This window comes from Halictus rubicundus, chromosome 5 (genome assembly GCF_050948215.1).
Source record: "Halictus rubicundus isolate RS-2024b chromosome 5, iyHalRubi1_principal, whole genome shotgun sequence".
NCBI classification, from domain to species: domain Eukaryota; kingdom Metazoa; phylum Arthropoda; class Insecta; order Hymenoptera; family Halictidae; genus Halictus; species Halictus rubicundus.
The window spans coordinates 7995269-8022165 of NC_135153.1; the positions used below are offsets into that span (position 1 = coordinate 7995269).

General features: G+C 32.8%; 3 protein-coding genes across 5 annotated transcripts; 1 reads left to right on the forward strand and 2 right to left on the reverse strand.

The window, feature by feature from the left end:
- Positions 1 to 126: 126 nt before the first annotated feature.
- Positions 127 to 2014, forward strand: Efr (ER GDP-fucose transporter). 3 transcript variants are annotated; one of them, XR_013082282.1, is made up of 7 exons: positions 127 to 341; positions 401 to 478; positions 608 to 824; positions 903 to 1217; positions 1290 to 1441; positions 1539 to 1872; positions 1914 to 2014. XR_013082282.1 is itself a non-coding variant. In XM_076787975.1 (5 exons), exons 1-5 carry the CDS (start codon positions 402 to 404, stop codon positions 1780 to 1782), a joined length of 1005 nt encoding a protein of 334 aa, XP_076644090.1. In that variant the 5' UTR covers positions 128 to 401; the 3' UTR covers positions 1783 to 2014. The 3 variants fall into 3 exon arrangements, 1 of the variants encoding a protein (XP_076644090.1); XR_013082281.1 differs by having other exon boundaries at positions 128 to 478; XM_076787975.1 differs by having other exon boundaries at positions 128 to 478; positions 1539 to 2014.
- Positions 2015 to 3202: 1188 nt separating this feature from the next.
- On the reverse strand, positions 3203 to 12981 carry Dic1 (Dicarboxylate carrier 1). The gene is made up of 8 exons (XM_076787976.1): positions 12841 to 12981; positions 12168 to 12280; positions 11910 to 12065; positions 11635 to 11801; positions 11361 to 11568; positions 10900 to 10980; positions 10782 to 10838; positions 3203 to 6225 (listed from the first exon to the last, which is right to left on the reverse strand). Exons 2-8 carry the CDS (start codon positions 12261 to 12263, stop codon positions 6112 to 6114), a joined length of 879 nt encoding a protein of 292 aa, XP_076644091.1. The 5' UTR covers positions 12264 to 12280; positions 12841 to 12981; the 3' UTR covers positions 3203 to 6111.
- Positions 12982 to 15639: 2658 nt separating this feature from the next.
- On the reverse strand, positions 15640 to 25252 carry LOC143354152 (pH-sensitive chloride channel 2). The gene is made up of 9 exons (XM_076787972.1): positions 24100 to 25252; positions 19144 to 19333; positions 18801 to 19030; positions 17732 to 17814; positions 17489 to 17644; positions 17259 to 17414; positions 17022 to 17187; positions 16273 to 16459; positions 15640 to 16119 (listed from the first exon to the last, which is right to left on the reverse strand). Exons 1-9 carry the CDS (start codon positions 24192 to 24194, stop codon positions 15856 to 15858), a joined length of 1527 nt encoding a protein of 508 aa, XP_076644087.1. The 5' UTR covers positions 24195 to 25252; the 3' UTR covers positions 15640 to 15855.
- Between the last annotated feature and the right edge of the window lie 1645 nt (positions 25253 to 26897).

Below are 26897 nucleotides of genomic sequence, written 5' to 3' on the forward strand. Positions count from 1 at the left end.
AGAAGTAATAAAACTTAGAAATGAAGGTTTTAATGCACGTGTTGAATTAATGACGTAAAATGTATATCGTCATTGTATACTTGAGAGTTACGTAAATTTTATCTTATATAAGATAGTATTAGTAAGGTTGCTTATGAGGGTGGTAGTGCATGATGGATAAAACGTTTCATGCAAGGAACATACAGTAACCTTTATTCTATCTACCAATGGAAGAAGTCATGTGACATTTATGTGATATATTATATATTACCATGCGTTGCAAGTTCTTGAGAAGTTGCTGTCTAGCTAACTAACGTATACTATTTAGATAGTGTTGATTAAAGGAAGCAAAATTCGAAAAGGTAGCGCACTACCACGTAACTGTTTTTAGGTTAGGATTTTTAATACATACCTAATAAAGAATGCGTGCAGCTATTGCAATTTTGTGCGTTTTTCTCGGTTGTTGCAGTAATGTCGTGTTCTTGGAACTTCTTGTGAAGTAAGTATATAATATTTAATTATATAATGTATACACCAAAAATTTCTTTTGAATAAAACGCAAAAATTACATTTAATTGAAACATACTTACATATTAACGACAAAAATAAAAATATTACCGTTTTTCAGAGATGATCCTGGTTGTGGAAATCTTATCACGTTTGTACAATTCCTTTTTATATCGTTAGAGGGATTTATATTTACTTCAAAATGTGGAAACGTAAAGCCCCGTATAGGAGTAAAGAACTACCTCGTATTGGTGACAATGTTTTTTATCACAAATGTTTGTAACAATTATGCGTTCGACTTTAATATACCTATGACTCTACATATGATATTCAGAGCTGTGAGTACACAAAGTCAAAATACTCTGATATCTAATTGTAAAATGTTCAAATCTAATTATTATTTCATATTTTGTTAGGGTTCTCTGATAGCAAATATGATTATGGGTATTGTTGTATTGAAGAAAAGGTATATATTTAGCAAATATTTATCAGTGTTTATGATTACTCTTGGAATCGCAGTTTGTACAATCGTTAGCAGTAAACAAATCAAATCGCTGCAACCCAAGAATGTTGAACAAGTACCAACAACTCCATTCGAAGATCTCTTTTGGTGGGTATTAGGAATATCACTAATGACAGTTGCGTTACTTGTTTCTGCTAGAATGGGTATTTATCAAGAAGAGTTACACAAAAAGTATGGAAAACATCCAAGGGAGGCATTATATTATACGGTATGTCAACATTCACATTATTACTCCTCTGTCAAATATGCAAAAAATATCTAACATTTATTATCTTTTCAGCATTTATTGCCCTTACCATTCTTTTTACTATTAGCACCTAATATTTGGGAACATTTTACCTACGCAGTTACTTCAGAACCATTGCAAGTGTCAATGCTAAATATACATGTGCCAAAATTGATTCTATACCTTATAGGAAACGTTCTTACGCAGTATCCTTTTACAAATACGCAAATACTATTTAGTCAGTACAGACAGATTGAAAAATTAAATTTATCATATATGACATAACCTTAATAATCAATTTAGATACGTGTGCATTAGTTCTGTTTATTCATTAACAGCAGAATGCACATCTCTCACAGTGACTTTAGTAATAACATTAAGGAAATTTTTATCATTAATTTTCTCCATACTATACTTTCAAAATCCCTTTACAATCCACCACTGGATTGGTACGCTGCTAGTCTTTGTGGGTACAGTGATATTCACAGAAATAGTACCAAAGATTGCAGACAGATTCCATCTTAAGGAGAAAAAGAAAGTACAATAATAAATGATGCCACGAACGGAACAAGTGATAGATTTAGAAAACGTTTGAATTAGAGTTTATTCTGAGTTAAATATTTTAATGAAAATTAATGTAGTATACTATCTATTTTTTGCAAATGAAAATTAATTTAGTATACTATCTATTTTTTGCAATTACTTTGCGCATTTAGTTTATATGTCTTTTATTTTTTATTCGGATGTTGACATAATAAAACTATTATGTGTAATATTAATTCCAACCTACACTTTACTTCAGCCTTGTTTCAAGTGTTTTCAAGTTGTTTTAGATCAATGTTTGTAATCGTGCTTTGCAAGAAAAAGGCGGTCTTTTCGTGCCAAGACCATGCTTGGAGCAGAATTTGGTTCCTATTTGCTATGAGTTTGCCATCAAAATTGTTGACAAGTTCCGAGCCTAATGCGGAAACAAAATGGCTCGGTATTTGAGTCCAAAGTTTGCAGGCGCAATTCCATGCTAAATCCATGCCAAATCGAAGTCAAACCAGCAATAAGAGCAATAAGTCGCAATAAGAGTTTGTCCAGATGAGGTGATTTACGCGCGTTTTTTTTTGCGTTCAGAAGAGGCGTTGTTCGCGTAATTTTGCGAAGTAAGATTCAGCTCCTTTCATACCCTCTGTTTGTAATTATTGCACGACTTCTAGGCGCAGCAATAATGTCCCTAGTACATTTCTCGGATCGCGCGATTATTCTGTATTTTCGCTTTTATTTAAATATATGTAATAAGAGTTATTACCCCAGGAATATGGTTTCAATTTGTGAGTTAGATACGCGGACGAACCCAATGCGAAATTGGGGAACCACTAGGATAGTTGACGTCGAAGACGAACCTGACGCGAAGTCTATAGGAATGGAGTCAATCGCAGACGAGCCCGGTGCGAAACCGGGGAGCTGATAGAAGGGTGAAACTTCGTGAACGAACCTGTGGCGACCCGTGCACGAACGCGCCGCCAGTCCGCCGACATACATTGTATCGGCGTGGGTGACTGCCCACTGCCGAGGGCAGTCGTCTTTTGTCAAACAGTGGAGGAGAGAACACACAGTCCAACGCGAACACTCGGCACGAGCAGAGGTTCCTGGACGCGAGTCGCAACCGAGCGCCGCGTCAATTGTTCGGGCGTATTTACACCGAGTAATAAAGAACACTGCACGCGAACCAGAACATTCATTCACCCGTACGTATACGCAGGATTTAGTAATATATAAAATAACAATTAAAATTTATAGCCACCACATTTATTAGTTCATGTTAAAGTTAACAAATTGGTCACTATTATGCCTCCAACAACATATTTCAAGGTTATTTAAATCGTTTAGAATCCCCCTATTCTGAATAATTATCATATCATTTGACAAGGAACATCACTCCATGTCAATCAGGAGATAATAATAATAAAACATAAAAATTTCTTTGCAATAGCACCCTTTTATTTATTTCCATAAATTACATAAATATATTTGTTTTAAAATAATTTGTGGTAAATAAAATACGCATGAAATACCTTTCCATATGCTCTCATTTCTTAAACTGTAAAAATATTTCTTTAAATGTCATTCAATTTAGTAGGCTAGTACAAAGTTTTGTATTTATCTATATACTAATGCTTAAGTATAGTAACGTTTGCATGGAATGTATTATTTTGTACGGCAACTATTTTTTACGAAACTTAACTCAACAGTACAGAATTATCAAAATAATGAAACGATATTTCTCATGTGTGCGATAAGCTCTAACACGTTTTATGCATCTCCGATGAAAAAATAAAAACTGAAGAATACAACATTAAAAAAAGCTCTCAGTAATTATTTGATATAGGATCAATTGATTCCATCAATTAAGTTCTTTTACATATATTATCAGTTTATGCCACAATTTGTTTACCGTTTCATTTATGTGTATTTACATGTCGATATATCGAATCATGTTATAAAATGGAAAATTAAAGTAAGATTACTGTTGAATAGATTTTTCACATAAACAAAGTTTTGATCTACAGCGCACATTGTTTCAGGTACAAATTTTCTAACGCTATCAATAATTATTTACGATTGAAGAGGGTTTTCTGGGAAAGTTATAAATATCTTTTACAATTTTTCCCTATGTACTTATACAAAACATAAAAGTAATATAACAGCATAAATACAACATGACTCCATTTATCCAAACAAAATGCTAATGAATATTTCATAAACTGAAATGTTTTTAAGAATGTAATAACTTTTCATTGAAATATTTTCACTCTTTAATCACGGAAACTATACACGTAGAATTTGCGACCATCGATTTCGATGAAATGTTCAGCATGTATATAACTAATATTGATATGCAAAACGCATATTTTAAATTTTCATTACAGGCTCAAATAAAAAGGTTTCAAAAAGTGCCTTTTTTATTTTTTTCATCTAATTCCTACCAATTGCAATTTTTTCAAAACCTTTTTTTCACGTTATTTAGTAAACCATTGTTTCCAATTGCTAAAAAATGTGAAATGTATTACGTCCGATTTTAGGAAAATTATACTGTTAAGGGCGTTCGAACAGTTTTGTGCACCACACTAGATACACACATGTATTGAACTTGTATTTTACTATACTACTTCTAAAAAATAGTGAGACACATTCGTTATCTTACTGAATTTGTATTTACAGTTTTAGTTTTAGAAAGATCGTCACAAATCACGTATGGAACGTATAACTAACAAGGAAAGTTATAGAACTCGTAAATTCAAAAAATTATAAACTTTGCACACAAACAGAGTAAGTTATGCCTAATAGAAAAGTATCGTGGAATTGAATGAAACCGATAATGGTTGGTTTGATAATTTACAAAGAAAAATTTATATGCCAAATTTTAACTTTCCCCATTAATCGGGAAAGTAATTACGTACAGCATTCGAGTAATGCAATTTTGAAGTATTGTCCTCGTTTAACATAAAAAAATGTTCATATTCTTTTGAAAACGTTCAAAAGATAAATATATTTAAAAATATTCAGATACATGTTAAGAAATTTTGTCTAGTTTGTAGTTGCAAATTCTAGCTGTAATAAAAGTTTCACATTGCAATACAAAATTTATACTTTTATCGTAGCGATATATTGTTATAGCTATTGTCCTTAAATACTTTAGTAAGATCTACCGTCGTTTAAAAAAAAAATTAAAATGAACGATTTGTTCGGATGGCTTCAGGAAAGAAGAAGAAATTCAGATTTCTTTCTTATTTTTACCACAAAATAATTCGTTTGTTCTGACAAAATTTGTATCATGTGTCGCGTCGATTTTTAGTGAAATCCGCTTCTCTCCTTATTATAACAACAGTACCTATCAACCGTCTCGAAAAACAATATTTATTTTTTGTTTTGTTCTTTAAAATTGCAACGTGAAGATTGTCCAGAATATCCATTTGTTCCGATTAACAAGAATTCAACGAACTTCGTAGAAAATAGTTACTATCATTGCCTTATCTAAGTTATTCTTATTCTTTTCAATTATTCTTAGATATGAATTCATTAGAAAAAAAAAACTTATAGAGAACCCACTTTGAATTTGAAAAACAACGTAAACAAATCGATTCAATTTAAATTAACGATCGTTTTAGCACCACAATTAATAACACAAATTGTAAACTTTGAATGACAATGGTATTGTTCACAGCTCAACAAATTTTTTACTGTCACCTCGTATCGGACCATACATATGTAGATATTAAAAGGCTATCATTTCACGCGTTTTTCAGAAAAATTCACTACGATTAGCTGACTTTTTGGAAATTGTACTATCTAAATAATGGAGGGTGACTGGGGGTTAAAGCGCATTTAGATATTTTTCACTTTTCTTTTATCAAGTAGAAAAAGTAAGGGCTAAAGTTCCGAAAATCGGTCAAGTCGAATTAAGCTAAAATTTCCGACATAACCTCATTTTGGGTATGTAAAAATTGTAAGGCGTATACCTTGTGATCAGTGGTCTTCAATCATTTAAGATGACACGATTTTGTGACACGTTGCGTCAAGCAACTCGAATTATACCTACTTCAACCGAAACGTTCGATGTTTGAACATCCTCTTGCGTCCATTCAACTCGAATAGTGTTCGAAGGACGATCCAATGTTCAGACATGTTCGAAAGTTTGCAATCGGAAAAAGCAGTCGAATACCATTTTGTTTATTTCGGTCCGAGCAGACTCTAATTTCAAACTACTCAAGCTTCTCAATTGCCCATATCTAGATTATATTAACGGTACAGCCAACTTCCGTGGAAAGTGTTTAACTTTGTACTTAACGTACAAAAATATATTGTGCGTCAAGAAAATAATTAAAGTTTACGCAGTTGAATTTTTAGTAGGGTAAAATCCGAAATTGGATCTCAGTTGTTCCAAAAACACAAAAGTGAGAATAGTTTGCGGAGCTAATCTGATAAACGCAGGTACATAACCCTAGAATAGAAAATGATTAACATTTTTTGAAGTACACTAATTCATATGATTTAGAAATACATTTAAAATGAAAAGATCACAGTTTCCACTAATACGATTCTAAATGCTCTAAATAACTGCTAAACAGTTGTATGAAAGAAAATATCACATTTTCCATTTTTTACATATTAGTTACACATGTAATGCGAGTTAAAATTCTTGCAATTTCATTTAATTGCTATTTTGTAATAAAGTTCCACTTTAGAATAATTCTACATTGATGACAGAAATGGATGGTAACAGTGATAAAAAGCGAACATATATGTGCGTTGCACCGATATCTTTTGGTATAGTACAGTCCTCTTATACAGTATTCTCCCCGTAACTGTCGAAAAGATCTCTACCATAACTGTAGGGTGACGATATCATTACTCGTGTAATAAGCGAAGTTTCAGGTGTGAAAGAGGACGGCGAATGGAAAAGAAAAAGAGACAGAGAGTCGAAGCGTTCGGAAAAAAATAAAAACTGGCGCGAGCTCAGACCTTTAAATAAAAAATTGAACTTTCTTATTTTTGATTTTTCATGAACCAAATGTTTGTCATTGTATTTGTCTCGGTTTTTTAATTAAAATGACAACAACCATGATAGAGTTACGATCATAATTACTTGTTTAACAAGCGAAGTTAAGAATTTGTGTACCTCTACCGTAAATGTCGTCTCAAACTTTAATCGCTTGTTATACAAATAATTATGATCGTTATTATATCAAATTTCATGTCATTTTAATCAGAAAAACAAGACGAACGCGATGATGAAAGTTCATTGACAATAACCAAAAATAAGAAATTTTGATTTTTGAATTTGAAAGGCCGAGCTGGCACGAGTCCTTTGATGGTTTCCAAACCTCCAAATCTCAGTCCTTCTGACTTTTTCCATCACTATCGTTCTCCACGTTTGGCACACTACAAACAATGCAGCACCTCCATGTCGTATCGTCGATACCGCCGAGCGACAGTTCTGGAGAAACTACTGTATGCGGAAAATATGTTATCAGCGTATCGTGTTATAAGAGGATTGTCGCACTTTTTGGGTCATGTTATATCGAAACCGTGTCATAAGAAGGTTCAGTGTATTCCCATTCTTCGACTTGTTTTGAACGTATACAACATTAAAAATTAAACACTAAACATTAAACATTAAACAAATTATGTATACAATGTAAATAACATACTATTTTTAGTATCCAGTGCAATCCCTTCGTGATGTGTATAGGTAATGTTAATACCTGCGCCGCCCCAAAGAGTGACTCAGAAATTTGGTGTTTTATCGCCCCTTTTGGGTCACTCTTCGAAGTTTAATAACTTAATAATGGGTTAGTAATAAAGCGTTACAGACAAATATCTCCAAAAATATTGATTATACACAAAAAGTTTCAGATGAAAGTTGTTCTGTACCGGGTGAGACTTTTATTTTTCTCGTTCGACACTCCAAGGTGAGGTGAAGGTCATCTTTCTTGTTTTAAATGGAATGATATGTATTTTTATCTACTATCAAATAGTACGTTTTAACATGAGTTGAATGACCTATGACTCAAGATCATTCAAGGTCAAACTTTCGGGGAAATGCAGAAAAGGTGTGATCGTTTTCTTTGTACTTTAGTTCGTGACCTCAAACTTTCACACCAAAACAATAACACGTGTTCAATATCAGCATTACTCAGGACAACATCAATGTTATTATCAATGAAATGAAAACAAACGTATTTGTCTAATTACTGTGCTCTTCTGCAAGATAGTTAGTTTACTTTCATTACTATTCGTGCTGAATTAGTACTACATTAGTATCCTTCGCTGAACAATAGTACTGAAATAAGTGGTGAAAATGGAAATGTATCAAAATTGTTTTGATATGTTTATGGTACTAGGAGGATGCAGGAAAAATTACAGAATGCTATCAAGATCTCATATGGCATTTAAAAGACTAGAACAGCGTTTACAAAGCGTTTACGAAGCAACATTTGCAAACGGCAATGTAAACAGGCATAACATGCACTACTGGGCAGCTCAAAATCCACATTGGATGAGAACAACGGGCGTATGAAAATCCATGGACTCTGTACGTTTGGTGCGGTATTATCGAAAATTTTGTCAATGGCACGCACTTTTTCGAAGGACTACCCCAATTATGTGAAGAAGTACCTGAGATGAGTGGTACTTACTAAATAAAATTATTTATAAAACGCATTCGAGATTGTACGTATTTAATAGATTGTTATTTAGATTTTGCATCCGATTACCAATTATAATCTTCAAAAATAGAATTTTATTTGGACAGCTAGCAGCAGGATTATTTATAGACGGCGAAAATTTACTAATTCAAAATGCTATTGAAGAATCCTTTACCAAAAGAAAGTTAAAACTACTGGATATTACTTTGGACTTATCTTGCCGACTAAACTACCACTACTTATTGCATAATTCATTACGTTTTTATATCACTAAAGACGTTTAAAAAATACTACCTCTATCTAATTTTGTAACTAATATCTTTATAAATAGTAACGATTGGGTGATAACTTCACAGTGTTCATTACCATAACGCCGGCGTATCTTTCCTTTTTCCCTTTGTAAGTTTCGACTTTCTTAAACAAATAAAATCCTAAATTTTTTATACATGTATATTCCATCTGTGTATTGATTTATAATTTTACGACATAAAAATATTTTCTAAAATGAAAGTATGAAGAATCTATTTCATTTAAATATGAAATAAAAATATTTCAGTATAGGGTTATTAAAAGCGATTTCGTAAACAGCGATTTCATGCTAAAATTTAATGCAAAAGGCAATCGTCGGTACACATACGCTACTATCCGAAGCAAAAGAAACTAATAGAAGATGGATCACGTGTTCTAATACGCACGTGCGTAACTTATGTAAAGAGCTGAATTTAGATAAGGTTTCAGGAACATTGAATATTGAAGATAATTGTGTTCAACGTATGTAACCAAAAAGCATAAGCCAAAATGAGTGGTATTTCTGACACTGTGATATTCTATTGTCGTTTTATAACACCGAGAGATGGTCCAAATGTGTCATAACAACACGTATATCTGTACTACCATCGAATATAACCATTTACTACTTGTTAGTGTACACACACATATATACATACACATATGTAACATAATGTGAAAAAGTAAAATATAAAGTAGGCAAAATGCACATTTGTGTATGAACTTTATGTTAGAATCTTAACATTAATTTAGTTTACAAAAATATCTACAAAATGAATTTGTCTAAGCATTCATGGATTAAATGTTGCATGCATAGTATGAAAGGAACATGCAACAAGGAAAGAAATTTTATAGCACAAAAGTCCGATACCTGAAACTATGGTCTGTTTTTGAATGAAGATAGCTAACATCATAATAGCTGTATAACCCTCTCCTATTACTTAAGATTTGCAACATAGAAGTGGGGAACACAATTATTATTATTGGACTTCCATCATTTTCTTTCGAAAAATAGACTTAAATGTGATATACAAGAACTCTTATTACAACAGATTAATGTTAAGTGATCTAAGTAGAACAAATAATAATTTTAATCGTCAGCACATTTTTGTGGAAGATTGTTGCATGTAAAAACAGTATCTCCCTGAATGTTATTATTGACAATAAGTTATAGATAAAAATATACAGTGTCTAAAATATAATCTACAATAATCTCCATCAAACTTAGTATGTCTATGACTGGCAAAAGCATTCTATAAATGTTTCACTACAACTTATTAATTAGAACCGACATATTAATGTGTAAAATATAGTGTTCTTAGACGCTTTAGAGAAAATACATGTGTACAGATTTAAACATTACTAATCATATCGCTAAATCATAACTATTTTATAGTAATACTAGTTCTATTAGTTACTGGCATGTCAACTTGTAATATAAAAAACCTCAATTTGTAATACAGAATTGAATGTTTTGATTTAAATTATAAAGAAAAATTAAAATCAATTCACTTTTAGAATCGTACCATAATCACATATCATAAATTACAAAAATTTTTGCAATCATCTAGATTATAAACACAATACTAAAAAATAATTAACTTTCAGATTTTTTATTTATTATTTTCACATTTTAAATATATATTTGTTTAAACTATGATCTTTTCATACAGTCTAGTATACATTTAAATATAATATTTTTGAGAAAGTTTGTTAAATAAACTGAAAAATTTATATGCATATTTCATATGTTGAAAGAAATCTTTAAAAAGACATTAAATATATACGTATTATTGTTTTTGTGCTGTTTTAATTTTTCTTCACTAAATGAATACCATTAATAAAAAAGTGTGTAATAATATAAAGAGACTATTGCAATGTAGCTTTCATTGTGAACATTCCTATTTATAGCTCTTACAGGTTAATGCACTAAATTGTATATCTACATGAACTGTTTGAAGAATTCTATATAGTATTCCAAATCGGTACTTCCAAATGTATACTGATAATGAGTATTACAAGTTAGTAGAACAGAAATAAATAAATAAATAAGTAAACTTACTTTAAAGAATGCCAATGGTCCATGTTTTGCAGTGTAAAAAAACAAATCCGCAAGATTCTATAAAAGAGTTTTATGTAATATGGCATTTTTATGGATGTATACGTGTACTAAAAATTACCTTAAATTCGCCCGGTTTAGCATTCATTGCACGAGTTTTCAATACATCTAATGGCTGTGTGAGTGTTGTAGCTATAGCACCCTTGGATTTTAACAAATGTTTTATTAGCACATAACAATTTAAAATGAATATGATGCCTTGAAACAAAACATATATTTACTTGAGTATTCGTTAGATTTCTGTATAAAACATGTTTCAAATAAAGTAGTAGTCTGAAATGATGTATTCTTTACTGCTCATTGTTCTTGATAAGCTTTTAGTATTAGATCAGTGCAAAAATTTAAATTAACTTTGTTGACTTAACTTAATATTCTATACTATATTACCTATATTATATAAAAACGTAACATATACGCATTAAACAAATTCGATAAAATGTTAACACTGTATATGTATTATAATAAAATTTTAAACATGTTTTAAATAATCTTGAAATATTTTACCGCTTAATATATACTTACTGCAAATACACTTGATAACACATGAGTTACAGGATTATCTATAAAATAACCACTCTCCAACATCAAAATTTTTATTTGATCGTAGAAACTTAGTTGTCCAATAGTCATTAATGCAGCCCTTAATGTTGCAGTAGAACAACCACTAAATAATTTAGGTACACCTTCTTGTCGAATTATGCACACCACCCCATCTAAAGCATGCTTATAACTAAAATAATATTTAATGTTAGCCAATAAAATCAAAAATACAATCTCCAGTACTGTACATTCTTACTTTCTTCTTAATTCAGGTGATAGTTTTATATCATTTTGCATGCGTACATTCACTACATCTCCTGGTGTACCAAGAATACCTCCAATAACACCAGAAAAACCAGCCAGTAATAACTTTTGGTAAAATAGCATAGGACGATCAGGAGTTTCAAATGTTTGTTTACCTACCTATATTTGAAAGGTCAACAAAATAAATTCTCTCGAGTTACTCAGCCACAAAATTAATTTTTACATAAAAATGTATATGTCTGTAATGTATAGTATAAATAACTTTACTTCATAAGCTCCAAATCTCATGGTAGAATATGTAAGCTGACGAAGCAAGGAAGCGCTAAGACCATTGTATAAAGCTAAAATTCCTTGTTTCTGTATTATAGAGGTAGTTAATCTTATTACAGATACTTTTCCTTCTTGTTGCGTTTGTAAATGTACCTGCAATGATACTTGTTTGTAACATATTTAAGGGTAGTATGTATCTTTAGAAACTATTACAGATATTATTAAAATAGAATTAAATATGAACTTTGCATCTACCTTCAACAAATCCAAAGGATGTGTGACACAAGCAGCACCTGCAGAGGAAAGCCCACCAAAATACCAACGTGACAACTTTTTCGTTTTGTCTGCCATTGTTTCATGTTCTGTATCTTTGCAATGAAGTGGAAAAAATATATATTTATTAGCTACGCACAGGTAAAATATATAACTTAAATTTACAGAACATAAGTGATAATTAGACTTACCTGTTTTTTTAAGTACATTATGTATTAATAATAATTAATTTATAACTAATACTTGAATTCATTCGTTACTACTTCTTAAAAAATAATAAATACTGCTATATACATTCATAATGAATGCGTTTAATCATGATTTAACAGTAAAGCCCTTGCTATCAATGTAGTACTATGTATATGTGTAAATATATATGTACAATGCATAAATGTATGAGTAACATTATGTAAGAGCACTCTACTCACTTCAATAAATTGTTAAGTAAGTGAAATACACAAATTATGCAAAAATCATGTAATAAAAGTTAATTTAAAAGAATGATTTACTTAATGTTGGAATAAAAAATGTAGTGAATTATTAAGAAAAGATGATATATACAATTTTATAATTAATAATGGAAAGTGCAATGCATAAACATTCGAGTATGTATAACAAGAAAAAATGTAAATATATTAAAAACAATAAAACTTACTATATTCTACGAGCACAAAACGATACACGTCACACTTAAATCATTGTTGGTCAGTTAGCACATTTGTAAAAAGTTTCGTCCTATCTGACGAAACGCACCACATCATTTAACTGGGTCTGGAAACCACGAAGGCGCACGCATCAGCTGATAGCCACGTGTAATATCGCCTCTTTTTGTCGAGGCTAAAATCACTATTGACAGACTTGATTTTGCAAATGATTGCATTTATTCTAGAATTTTTACAAGTTCACAATGTCACATTGAGGTCACCTTAAGATGACGATAAACATCTTTTTTCAAGGATATATGTTACAATTTATGTTATCGATGAACACATTCAAAACGAATATGTTCGAATTGCGCGTATTTCACAAAATGTCGCGTATCGGAGATAATTCAATTTCGAGCATTTCTGTGGCAGATTTCTAATTCTTCTAAATTCATACGTAACAAAACTAACAAAAAAAACTTAACAATACATTGTAATTGTACATATAAAATCATCATTAAATGTATTATGTTAATGTGTATAATTTTATAAAACATAATACGTGCTAAAGCCAAAACCAAGCGAAACCTGCTTCGCAAAAATTTTGCAAAAACCTGTTTAGAGCAAGGACCTCTCTTATTAGTACGACCGATTTACTCTCTTCACAAGGGCAAGGTTTGGCATAGATTTAAATGCGGAAACAGATGGATCGAAATTTGTCGACCAGTTTTATAGGTTCATGACTTTAATACCAAAACGTAATGCTGATTTCATATTGGAAATAATAACTAATAAGTTTCCGTAAATTTTAAGAATTTTATTTTATCGAAAGGATGTTTTCATATAAATATACTACTTGTACATGTATCATATTATTAATTTTTTATTTAAAATGAATAGTTCGTTTACATCGTATCATTTTACATACAGCTCTCTTGCCGTAAACATACATGCAATTCTACATATGTATGCAAAAAGTCATAACCTAATTCTCTAGTCACACGTTCTCGTTAATCAATTTAGACGTGTATAACATATTACATTTATACATCATAGTATCCGTTCATTTATGTGTAATGTGACCGACGAACAAAAAATCAATTTTTTCTTTCAACTGTTAACGACCCAACGGAATCATTTTTGAATATTGAAATAACTAATGGATAGGTAAAATTCTGTTATATGGAAGATGCATCACAAGTTTTACTAATTTCCTCTCTGCAACAGGTATTGTAGATAATAGTTATAGTACATATTACTTATCTTTTGTTTGCTGCTCTCAAAGGAACTGTCTAAAAGTGATGCCACATCAGCTGACTATCCAAGGCGACTTCTCCTGTGAATGACATCATACATAGATCTGTAGATATATACGTATGTCATGTAGAACAAATACAGTGTCTTCCTTGAGACTATTCAAGTAAGGTGCAAGAGATTTATATATAGACGTCGAAATATTTGAGTGGAAACAGAGCACAGTATGTATCTCCAAAATATGTAACAATCCGAGATATGTACAGGGTGTTAAGAAATATTTTTTCGTGGATATTATAGACGAATTCTACACCCTTAGATCGCTGGAGATCTATTAAAAAACTGGACCGCAAAACTGACCTTGAACTTGAATTTCAAGGTCAAAATCGTTTTCTATTGCGTCGTTTAGTACTCATCGCGAGGAACCAAATTCTCACCGGCGCCATGAGTCTCAAGTCAATTGTTTTCTTGAAAAACGACTTCAAAGTTTCGTAAACTATTTTATTCCATATGTCTATAGGGTGTCTCAAAATGGTATAGCCGCGGAGAGGGCGATTCTACATTAGAAAATATAGAACAACTTTGTTCATTTGACGTCTCCTTTTTGAAAAATTAGAGTACGAAAATTCGACAAACACGCGTCATATTGAATAGAATTCGTCTGACGCGTCGGTTCATGACCTACATACCAGTTCGACTTTAGGCGACGACCATAGTAGACTCGATATCGGACGATTCTGGTGACGTCAGACGTATCGGTCCAACCTTTCAAATGTGTGAGTAGGGTGGACCTTAGCTACACTTGACGAAAATTATTTCGCAAGATTTTTTTAGTATCACCCCCGAGAATTGTGACACTTGATGAGAAAATGATCTGGAAAACATTTGTGGTCGATTAGATCATGGAAATCCGAAGTGCATCAAATTAAAAAAATTTTGAATTTTTAACATCTTGACATAAATGTACGTTGTGATATATCGTTGAATTTGTCTTTTTTTCTCTTTAAGGATACATACATAGCATAAGCAGTTGTTAATAGAAAAAAACTAAATCTTGCGTACATACATTCGATAAACATCGATATGAACAAGTTTCTTTTTTTTTTAAATGTACAGCAAATTCCTCGATCTGAACCACAATGCGACGCGTCGGACATAGGACGAATCGTCCGACATCGGCTCCACTGTGATCGTACCCTAAGACGATGCGACGAGAATTGTGGCATAAAAAGTTTAATAACTCAGAAACTAATTATTTCCGGACTTATGTTAATATAACTTTTTTGTCTTCTCTAAAAATTAGGAATCTATTCCTAACGTTTTGCCTACCATTTTCGAAACACCCTGTATATACGTAACAGAAATGGTTGGTAACAGTAGTCGCAGCTTCATGAAATTACATATAATTTGTAGCGATTATAAAAAATAAAAATAGATAAGATTTGTAAGATAAAGATAAAAATTAACGGCCGTGACTTATATAGTTCTATGGCTTTATATTTTAGAATTGATTGTATTGTTTTCCATATTTTATAAAATTCTTTACTTAATACCGTAGAAGAATGTTACTATAAACAGAAAAAATTGTGTAAGAAAAAAGCACGACGAACAGCTTCATAAATCTCATGACATCTAACTAACAAAGTGACGACATTTTAAGACAAGGGATTAAGTACTATTGGTAAATGAAAGTATAAAGATTTCTCAATTCAATATTTTATGCCGATAATACAGAAAGAATATGAAATACTTATACTTATGTTAAAAAATGTTTATATCCAGATAAAGGACCAATAGAAAATATTGAATATAATAAAAGCAACAGGGAATACAATCCTGCTACGTCTGTCAATCCATTGAGCAATTTCTTGCGGCGTCATTGTTGTAAAATTATGTAGCTGAGCCAGAGTTGCTCTTCTCGAAAAAGGTTTCGGGGGTGGAGTACTATTCACGGTCACGATGCTTCCAACGGAGCATTCTTGGTCATTGTCTTCATCGATTTTCACAGACGGTATGTTGAGTGTGCTTGGAAAACTCTGTCAAAGGAAAATATTTGTTTTAGAGGAACATTATAGATTAATTTCCTTTCAATAAAAATTCTATTATTAATAATTCTTTAAATTATATTATTTATTAATTATTTATTTACATTTTTGTTTTATATTAACGAAACTAGTATATTAACTCACATGTACAGTAAGGTAATTTTGGCTTGTGTAATCTCGTTCCATACTAACAGCATTATCAAGCGATGACCAAGAACGCGATCGTTCTAGACCGGTAGTATTCTTTTGGAATTGTTTCCTTGCCAATTTTGGCGTCAGCGTTGATTTCAGAATATATTTACTGTTTACTTTTTTCAAAGGTACATTTTTCCTACAGGTACAAAAATGTATCAATGATTAGTAATCATTAGACTACGGATGTTTATGCAAATGCATATTTTTATAAAAAATAGGTAGACCAATGCGACCTGGACAAAAATTGATGTCATGATTAAGTAATTTTTAAAATATGATATAGATGAATATGTGACACTATTTTGTTTGTAAGCGTACGCATGAAGGACACATGAAGGTCATCTTTATTTTTTTAATGGAATTAAAAAACCTCGGTATTCGGAATAAAAATGTATTAACCTATTTATGTCGACAAAAATATTACTTTTACTGTTACGTCCAAAACTTTGATCGTTCATTACACACGTATATATCATCGGAATTATATCGTATTTGGTGTCATTTTCATTAGAAAAACGCCACGAATACGTTGGTGAAAGTCCGATAAAAAAATAATGAAAAATAAAGATGTTTTGTTATTGGATTTGTAGTGGTCTCACACCGATACTATTATATATATGAATTCACATAAACATCCGCAGTCTGGTAATCGTATAATGTATCACAGTATTCGTGATACCATGCTTCGTGTATCGTACTTTCGTCTGTAGATTGTATTGACAAATGCAAATTCAACCATTGCTGCAAATAAAAATATGGTGCACCCTAAAAACCAAATTTCACTGGCTTTTATATAGGAAACCTTTGGTAAAGAATTTTCAAGTTTCGACGCAAGAGTCATAAACGTCAAAATGGTGTTTGTTCCTACAAATATAAATTACGTGTATTTCATTGCACAGTTAATACAATTTCTGTGTCTTTGAAACATTCCTTACCTAAAACTATTCGCGGTGGACTTGCATCCATATGCAGCCAAAAAGACACCCAAGAAATAACGACTATTAATATAGATGGTATATAATAGTCCATCATAAAGAATCCCATTTCACGAGCAAGCTTAAACGTGATACTAATTGAACTGAAGTTACCAGCTGTAGGAGTAAAAATGTTTACTACAAACAATTTTAAGATACAATTTGTCGTATACATATAAAATGATACGTGCCAAAATGACCGTAATGTTGTTCTGACGTGGTATAGAACACTTCCGTTGTATTCACCCACTTGTCAACAAGTTTGTACTCGGTTAGATGTAATTCATCAGCAAGAATTATTGGATCCCGATCCCAAATCAGCCTCATGTCTTTCACATTGTATGTCCCTGTAGGTAAAAATGGCATTCATTCCTAGGAACACAGTAGAGTAATATAGCTGACATTGTAGTAGAACAACAACAATGACATCCTACAGCTTTCGAAAATGAGCGGACATTCCTGCACGTCGAATGGAAATTTTTCCAAGCGAAGACCACAATTCAGAGTAACTTGTAACCTATAAGACGAAAAAATAGAACTATCATATTATGTTTTTATTATTGCATATGTAGGAGCTATTAAAAATCGCGTAGAATACGCTACGTGGTCACCGATCATTTTCAGATTCGCAGAATTTCTTGTAACTTGAAAAATTAAGTTTTGGGCTGAAGATTGGAAAATCGGTCAAATCGGATTGAGCTCAAATTTTGCACATAGCCTCATTTTTCATTAAAAACATGTTTCCCAAAAGGTTTTTTAGTGACTCGAAAAAAATTTTGTATCATGTTATTATCATTTCCTAGCTTAACAACACAACAGTTTCTACCTTACCGGCATAAAGCTTGGATTAGGTACCGTTTTTGAACTCGTTATTTCTATATGCATGTTGGATCAGGTCGGGGTCAGGTCTGGGCAGGTTTGGGTTAGATTTGGATATGATTATGTTTAATTTTCATGTTTAATTGTTTAATTTTATTGTTTGAATCCTCACTCAGCCGCTTACATTATGACTTGTGTTTTTAGTTCGTGTTTCGAAAATTTTTCCCGTTTTTACTTATTTCAAGTACTTACCACGCTTCGGTTGTATAGATCACACGCACACGCAAAAGTAGTTGCGTGTCGCGTAGTCGCAGCTTAGTACATCAGTAAATATTATAGCCGGATAATCAATCTGTCTATAAGCCAATCGACAAGGCATTGAGAAAGAACGTATTGTGTAACATTTTAACCCTACATCTCGACCAGTTTTTGGTTTTTTGCAACTAGGATTTTGAATTTAATAATCCGACTTAATTGCAGTATACAATACATGTGATACGAATTTTTTCCATTTTAACCCATAATTACCCTCCGATCGAGATGTAGGGTTAATATTTGACGCAAGATGTTTCTTCTAAATGCTCTATCGAATGACTTTAGTCCAAGTGCATTTTTTATCAACTTTTACCGCCCTATTATTATTTACCACCATAGTATTACCAAGAAAAAGTCAACTTTACAAACCTGGTATTTAAAGTAACGATTCCTGTTGAATCTACCGAAACTAGTAGATCTTTAACATTATTCCCGACTAGAGCTGAACTGCGTTCATTGGAAACATAAACTGTTGGAGTCCATATTATATCGTGTGCAGACTGTCCGCCATATATTTGGTCTAAGTGAGGTGCTATGTCCGCGAATTTTAACCTACTGTCCAAGTATCTGTACTGCAGTATCATGTGAACGTCAAATTGCTGTAATCACAGTATTTAGGATGCATATGAATAGAAAAGCCAACTTCCACACATAATAAATTATGCGTAGGGGAGACCAGAAACAAAATTAAAAGAGAGCGAAAATAACTTACCAATGTTTTAGCCATGTTGGACTTAATCGTGTAGATGTAAGCTCTGATGTACACTTTAACTGGGTCCGTAGCATTAATTTCTCCAAGGGGTCTAGCCATTTTGTCATAACGGCAAGTGCTGGTTAACTCTTGTAAAAGTTCCGTCTGTGTCATAGAGTCGCTGTTACTTAACTTTGGACAACTTCCCAATCTAGAAAAATTATATACAACTTTAATGTTCGTAGGAATACCTTTCTTCTGAATGTATGTATTCTTAGAAAAATCGTGGTACAATAAATTTACTCATTCTAAAAAATCTATAAAACTCGAACTTCTAGAATCTAAATACCTAGTATAAGGAACCCAATTACTGTGCGTATATTAATTATACTTAGTTTTAAAGCATAATGAATATTAAAAAAGAGATATTAAATTTTTTTAATATTCATTATGCTTTAAAAGTAAGTATAATTAATATACGCACAGTAATTGGTACCCCCACAGTAGTTGGGTCCCTTACCCCACCTATATTTTACAATTGTATTTTACAATTATTATTTTACAATTGCAAAATCTTGCAATTTCATAATAATCGGCTTATATATTGAAGAATCAATAGTATTTCTTTTATGAAAAGGTAAAATCTACGTGCGAAAGCCACAAATGTAGCATGTAAAGGAAGAAGTTCTTTCGAAAGAAGAGCCTTGAATTAAAATTCCAGCTGTTGCCGCGTAGAGTTCATTGTTGTTTTGTACCTATGTAGATGACATAATGTAATGCATGTGACTCTTCACAGTACGAAAACTAATTTTTCAGCACATGATGTCTAATAAGCTTAAAAAAGTGAGACAATCGATTTACAATTACAAGTCATCTTGTCTATCTTCAACTTTATTCTCGTAATACGTTAATATGACGAGGTACCAAATATTCTAACATATCTACATACATACATAACGCTATTACGTATATTTACAGAGTAAAGTACCGTAATTAAACATTTTCGTCTTCTCGTATTTCATATTTCAATCAATGGAAATACACCTATTGTATGCCAAACAAAGCAAAGATATAGGTCGGTGTTAATTTAGTAATAGTAAGCGGATAATATTATTCAGAGCACACTCATTCTAATTTTTAGATAAAAAAAGTAAACTTTGAATTGTGAATTGCTTTCCCTGTACACTTAATCACCTTTTTTAGATATCGAAGCAGTTTTCATTTGAAATTTATTACGGTATCTATGTGATTAATTATTGACAACAACTTCTTTGCATTTTTATGATTTGTACGTTCATTCTTGCCAAAAATACATATACTACGTTGTACGCTTGGTGCGTTTCAGTAGATATACGTATACCCTAAGCACATTTAATATACAAGGTGTCAAGAAATTACGTGCAAAAAACCGTTACAGCGTGATTCTACACCTTAGGATCGGCGAAGATCTGTAAAAAAAGTTTGATTGTCTATGGTCTATAACAGCGATGGGCACGGTAGGAGCGCCTGAGCTCCCTCCCAGGGGTGGGCCAACCCGGGCGGGAGGAGCCGTTTAATTGCTCGTCCCGTGTACGGGGAGTCTGCGGGGGGTGGGATGGAGAGGCCCGGGAGTGCCGGAACACGCCCCCGGTCACCTCTTGCTGCGAGCAGTGACTTCTTTCCTCGGCGGGGCGGGGTCCTACGGGGACCCTTTTCCCTGCGCGAAATAGGGAGCCGCCGGGGGCAGCGGGGTGTCGCGATCTGGGGTTCGCGGCGCCTAGCCGAGCTGTCCTCCGAGATGGGGGACCCCGGGTGGGTGACCCGTGCGGTGTCCTACTAGATTAGGCATTGAGGGGGGGGGGGGCAAAGCTTTACTTCCTCCGGGGTATCACTGTTGGGGAAGGGGGTGGCGAGTTGTTTTCGATACGGGTTCCCTGCTGTCTCCCGTTAACTCAGGGAGGTCACTGTGGTGGAGTTAGTGGGTTATACCCCTTCGGGGGGAGTCCCACATATCCCCGTTTCTCTCCCCAGGGAGGGCGGGGAATCCGCAATGCAATTACCACCACGTAAAAAGAAAAAAAAAAGGAGCCCCTGAACTGCCTGATTTCCTCACCAACGTCTCTTTCGTGCAGCTCGCATCTTCGCCGCGCTGCGGTGTGCCTAGTGCCTTCGTCTCCTCCTCGTACGTCCCGCCGTAGCCGACTATGTGCGCGGTTTATGGCGTAAGTCCCGTCTACGGCGGGACATACGAGCAGTGGTGAGATATCGGCAAAGTGGCACCGCTGCACTGCAGAGGTGTGCACTGCACGAAAGAGACGTTGGTGGGGGAAACGTTTTGCCTGCGGCAAGTCTCCGTGTCTATCGCTGGTTTACAATCACGCTGTAACAGTTTTTACACATAATTTCTTGACATCCCGCACATACATATAGTACTGCTTCGCAACGTGCGTACAAACAGGTAAACGTGTAAAACAGAATGGCGTAAGATTAATTTTCATTGATGTTGTGTTTAACGGTATAATATTATGACAGAGTAGTATATCTAAAACTACTAAACGTATAAAAGCGTGTCTGTACTATCTGCTATTACGTTGTTTCTTACTATAAAGTATTAATTGATATAAAAATGTATTTATTACATAGTATATTGCAGTGGAAAAAATGAAGAAGTTCAATGTTGAGTTTCTTGTGAAATATTAAGTAGTACAACGTGTGCGTTGAACAAACCGTTACGAACAGTATGTAAATGGGTTTGTGAAAGATTTGAACTAAAATATGGTGCCAGCTGTTTTAACATTAAGCTTCCGTAGTGTTGAATCAAAACGTGGAAAAACAAGAATATGCTCAGACAGATATTTTGTACAACGACATACACGCTAGATGTATCAAACACGCAGCTCATTTTTTTATTTATAGAATCGACGTTCATTCCAGGAATATTATATTTACAACCATTCGAAAGATACTCGAAATTAAAACTTCTTAGTCCATTATTCATAAATCAATTCGAAATACTATTAGAGTATTTGTTAGTCGATATAACATTACACTGCAACTTTCTTATTAGTTTTTAAAATATTGCAAAACGTGTTGCTCTTAGAGAACTTGACAATTTTGAATATTAGTTAAAAACTGAAACGTATCTTGGTGGAATCAGGAATGTCATAAAATTTCAATTCCTTTTGCGTATTTAACACTTTATTGGAGAAATTATTCAGGATATAAAATCCCATAAAATTAAACTGTAGAGTATGGGACATTAAGTATATTAAGAAAGATATATATATAACATATATATTAACTGATTTTAATGGAAAAAATTGAATATCTCTTTTTTTAATATTCATTATGCTTTAAAAATAAGTATAGTTAATATAGTAATTAGAACCCCGACAGTAATTGGGTCTCTTACTCTATATTTTTAGTATACAAATGTTGACTGCCATATTTAAACTGTGTGTTTTAGGTATATTTCGTCAATATGTTGCAAGCGTGCTCACAGACACAAAAAAAAACATGCACGAGAATTTTAATTCGAAGACAATGTTACACGAAATAATAAAACTATACTGTAGTTCCGGCTAGCAATCTCACGAGATTTGTGCAACAAGTAAAGTAATCACACTTTGAAAAAACTTTGCTTCAAAGATTAAAGGGACCGCTATTTGCGCCAGAAAAGTATATTTCATGCGCTGCTGCAGTTTTAGTCTTAACGTGTGTACACAACCCAAATGAATACTGTCTACGTCGAAAAGTTGTTATTGTTCCTTCGAATTCAGAATAATATTTTTTATTGTAACGTCGTTAAAAATGTGTGTGAAATAAATTCCACACACAGATATCAGGATGTTTCTGAAAAACAAATGTGACGAATATTTTTAATTTTTTATAGAAAATTCAAATTTTAATTGCTTTCTTAATTTAATTGATACAAATCATCTTGTTACATTTCGAATCAAAAACTGAATTATAATGTAACCAATGACAAAACTCACTATGTGTCCTGAACATCGGTATTGAAAGTAATATTCACATTAGTATCAGAAGTAAGATATATATGTATATTATATCATTCATTCTAGAAAGATATAAATGGAAAGAAATGCAAGACGATTTCAAAATATAGAATCTTCGATTTTGTAACGTACATTTGCAAACCATAGGATGAGACTACTAATTTCAACATCTTAGTCTTATCTATCCAAACGCATTAATTTATAGGATCAAACATTCAAGTGTTTGTATAAGTTATCTTCTTAGGATTGTACATTATCATAACTGAAAACAGAATTTTCTTTTATTTTTCTATAGTACGTCTACTATTTTTGCCATTTACGAGGACGTGTTCTTTTACTTCATGTACTGGAAGAAAAACAGGCAACACATTCGCAAATTTTCTTGAACTTATTTGCATTATTATAATTAGTCACACTTATCTAGCCAGAAGAAATATTTCATGTATGTATATTAACTATACAACGAATCGAGTAAAATGCGATGCACTAACACATACGACGATAATGTAATATCTATTATATTATTATTAGTTTATATTATACGAAATATAGCACATAATAGAATACATTAACAATAGTGACATAAGATTGTATGTTAGTGTTAAAATAGCTCTGTATCATAAAATTCTCAATTTTAAACTACATTGTACTTGATTAAATCTCATAAACAATTAGGTGCAAGTATGACTTTCTACAAGCATTAATACAAGAATGTATAATTAGAAAATTTGGTTTTGTGTGTTATTCTTATTATAATTAATCCAGTTTTCATGTATATACATCGACATGTTAAGAAATTATAAATGTTTGGACGCTTTTAATATTTATGTTACATTAAAAGTATTTTATATGTCATGTATTTAGTATAGACGCTATGACGAAAGATAATTATAATTATTGCGTGTAAATTGAATTGTACATAGATTTAGAAGTGATAATGTTATAGTGAATTATAAGCAGATTTACAGTATATATAACTTACATAGTTGATGAAGTTAAGTGTAATATTTGTATGAAATAAACAAGAATTCCGAAGACATGATCTTTTTTTCTTAAAAACGTTTTCAGTTCCATCATCACTGCTTCACTAACAAACTCAGACTAATTCGCTGGAAACCAGACATTACCCAGCTATTTCTCCCACTCGCGATTCGTTTACAATGCTACATTCTGGCGTTTGCATATGATAGGAAACAGAAGATGGTAGTGCAAACAATAAATGCACGGTACAGTTACCTTCACATTACCATCTTTAAGCCACAAATTCGACTGCTCGGTTTTCGCCGCGTCGCGTCGCACAGTGCGAACAAATGGCCGAATTTCGGGCAAAAGTCTTTTGGTTGCTAATGTATATGTATTGACAATTACTCACAGGAAATGAAATTTAACAATACAAATAATAAATATGATTATATATAAAATTTATTGCTTATAAAATATAAAACATACAATATATAAAGTAACAATAGTATAAGGTATAAAAAATAGCAACCAATACAATTACAATTAAAACTTAAAATGACTCAACAACCTTTTAAAACTTTTTTATTTAAATCCGCAATGAAAATTTAAAAGATGTGTCTTTACAACTATGTTGGTGATACACGTACTGAAAATTTCATCGAAATCGGTTGACGGAGAAAAAAACAACGCGTATTGAAATATATAAAAATCTGTGTGTCTGTGCGCTTACTTCCTCCAAATAGCATTATATGGATAGAAGCCGTCGAAAGTTAATTTACTTAGTTAATACTTTTACTTCGTTCCTGCCTCAACTTTAATGATTGCAGTCGATACTGTCGAGCATTAGAAGTGTTATCATCGGATAAATAAGTAAAAAAATTAATTTTCTGTTTCGTACTAAGGATCTCAATAAGAACCAATGAATTTTGTCATTACTTGTAGATTGTATTTATCCTTTTTTATTCTATAATTATTACAGAATATTTTTTGTTTAAAAATCATTATTTTATAAATATCGCAATAATTTCCAAATTAATTTTAAATTCTGATCATTTTTTAGAACGTTACGTAGTAATTGTTTTCATATTTCTTACATTTCTAAACTGTCGATTATAAAACAATGATCAGAATGGTAAACAATATGGAAAATAAGATGGCAATAAGAGTGCAATGAAATAGTACAATAAAAAGTAATTATTTTCTATGTCACTCATTGCCTATGTCACTGACGTTTCTTCCGTAGTTCACGAGCAAATGTTCTGTCAGAGAGGAAATGAGAGTCACGCCCGGGATTTTAGTGTCCCCGGTATAGTGCTGCCCCTTAGTCTAATTTTTAGCCGGGACCAGAACCTGCATCACATTTTTAGCCTGGACCAGAACCTGCATCATTAGCGGCGGATTCCAAATAATGTCAGAGTGGATACTACTTCTATGTTAAAAGAGGCTCTTCTATGTAGGCTCTGATCCAGCCTAAAAGATTATGCAGGTTCTAATACAGGCTAAAAAGGTGATGCAGGTTCTGTTCCAGGCTAAAAAGATGAACATTTCCAAAACATGTAAAAAACATGCGCAGAACATCCGAAAACCTCCCGCAAAACATTGCCAAAACATGCGCAAAACAGCCAGCTGCAGCTGTGCTACGACCCACTCCGCCACCGTTGAGTCACTTACCCGTAGCTGTGGCCGAGTGGGCATCCCCTGCCCGGCGGGCAGCCCGAGCCCGAGCGGGCATCCGGTGTCCGTGCGGAAAGAAGCCTCTTTATATTGTTGCAGAAGGTCTAATTTCTATATATTTTTTTGATCTTCTCGGACTTTCAGGTACGCTCATATTTTACAGTTTATAACTAAGTCAATGTTTATAACTAATGTCCTTCGACGGCGCTGTTGCTGATTCTTTTATGTGTGTTTTACGTGTTCCGTGCGTGTGATTTGTGTATGTTCAGCGCGTGTTCTGCGCGTGTTTTGGGTGTGTTTTACGGATGTTTTGTTTGCGTTTTGCGCGTGTTGCATGTTTGTTTTGTGCGTGTTTTGTACGTTTTTAGTGCACTGTGTTAGGATAAAGACGACAGCCGACAGACGACAGTTGGCAGAAGAGAGACTCGGAAATGAAGAAATGAAAAAGTAGGAAATGACGAAGTGGGTAATGAAGAAATGAAATGAAAAGATGGTCCATTAGACACAAAATCTCGGTATCTGTGCGCTTATGGCCTCCAAATATGTAGCATTGTATGGATAGGAGCCGTCGAAAGTTAATTTACTTAGTTAATACTACCTCTGCTGTATTGATTGCAGTCAATGCTGACGAGCATTAGAAGTGATATTATCGGATAAATAAGTAAAATAATTAATTTTCTGTTTTTTACTAAGGATCACAATAAGAACGATTGAATTTTGTTATTACTTGGAGATTGTGTTTATTCTTTGTTTTATTCTATAATTATTATATAATAATTTCTAAATTAATTTTAGATTCTGATATTTTTTTTTAATGTTACTTTCATATTTTCTACACCTATAAACTATCGATTATAAAACAATGATTACAATGGTGAACAATAAGGAAAATAAGAAGGCAATAAGAGTGTAATGAAATTATACAATAAAAAATAATTATTTTCCAAGCAATTACAGAATGCTTTATGTCAGCATTCTACGATTATTTATTGCCTATGTCACTGACGTTTCTTCCGTAATTCACGATCAAATATTCTATATTGGTAGCGAACGCGGCACGTTTAGCGATGTTGGGATTTGAGATCAGTGATAGTTCCACGTTCTTAGTTCCACAACCGATGAGAGTATCTCGACATTGGGGCC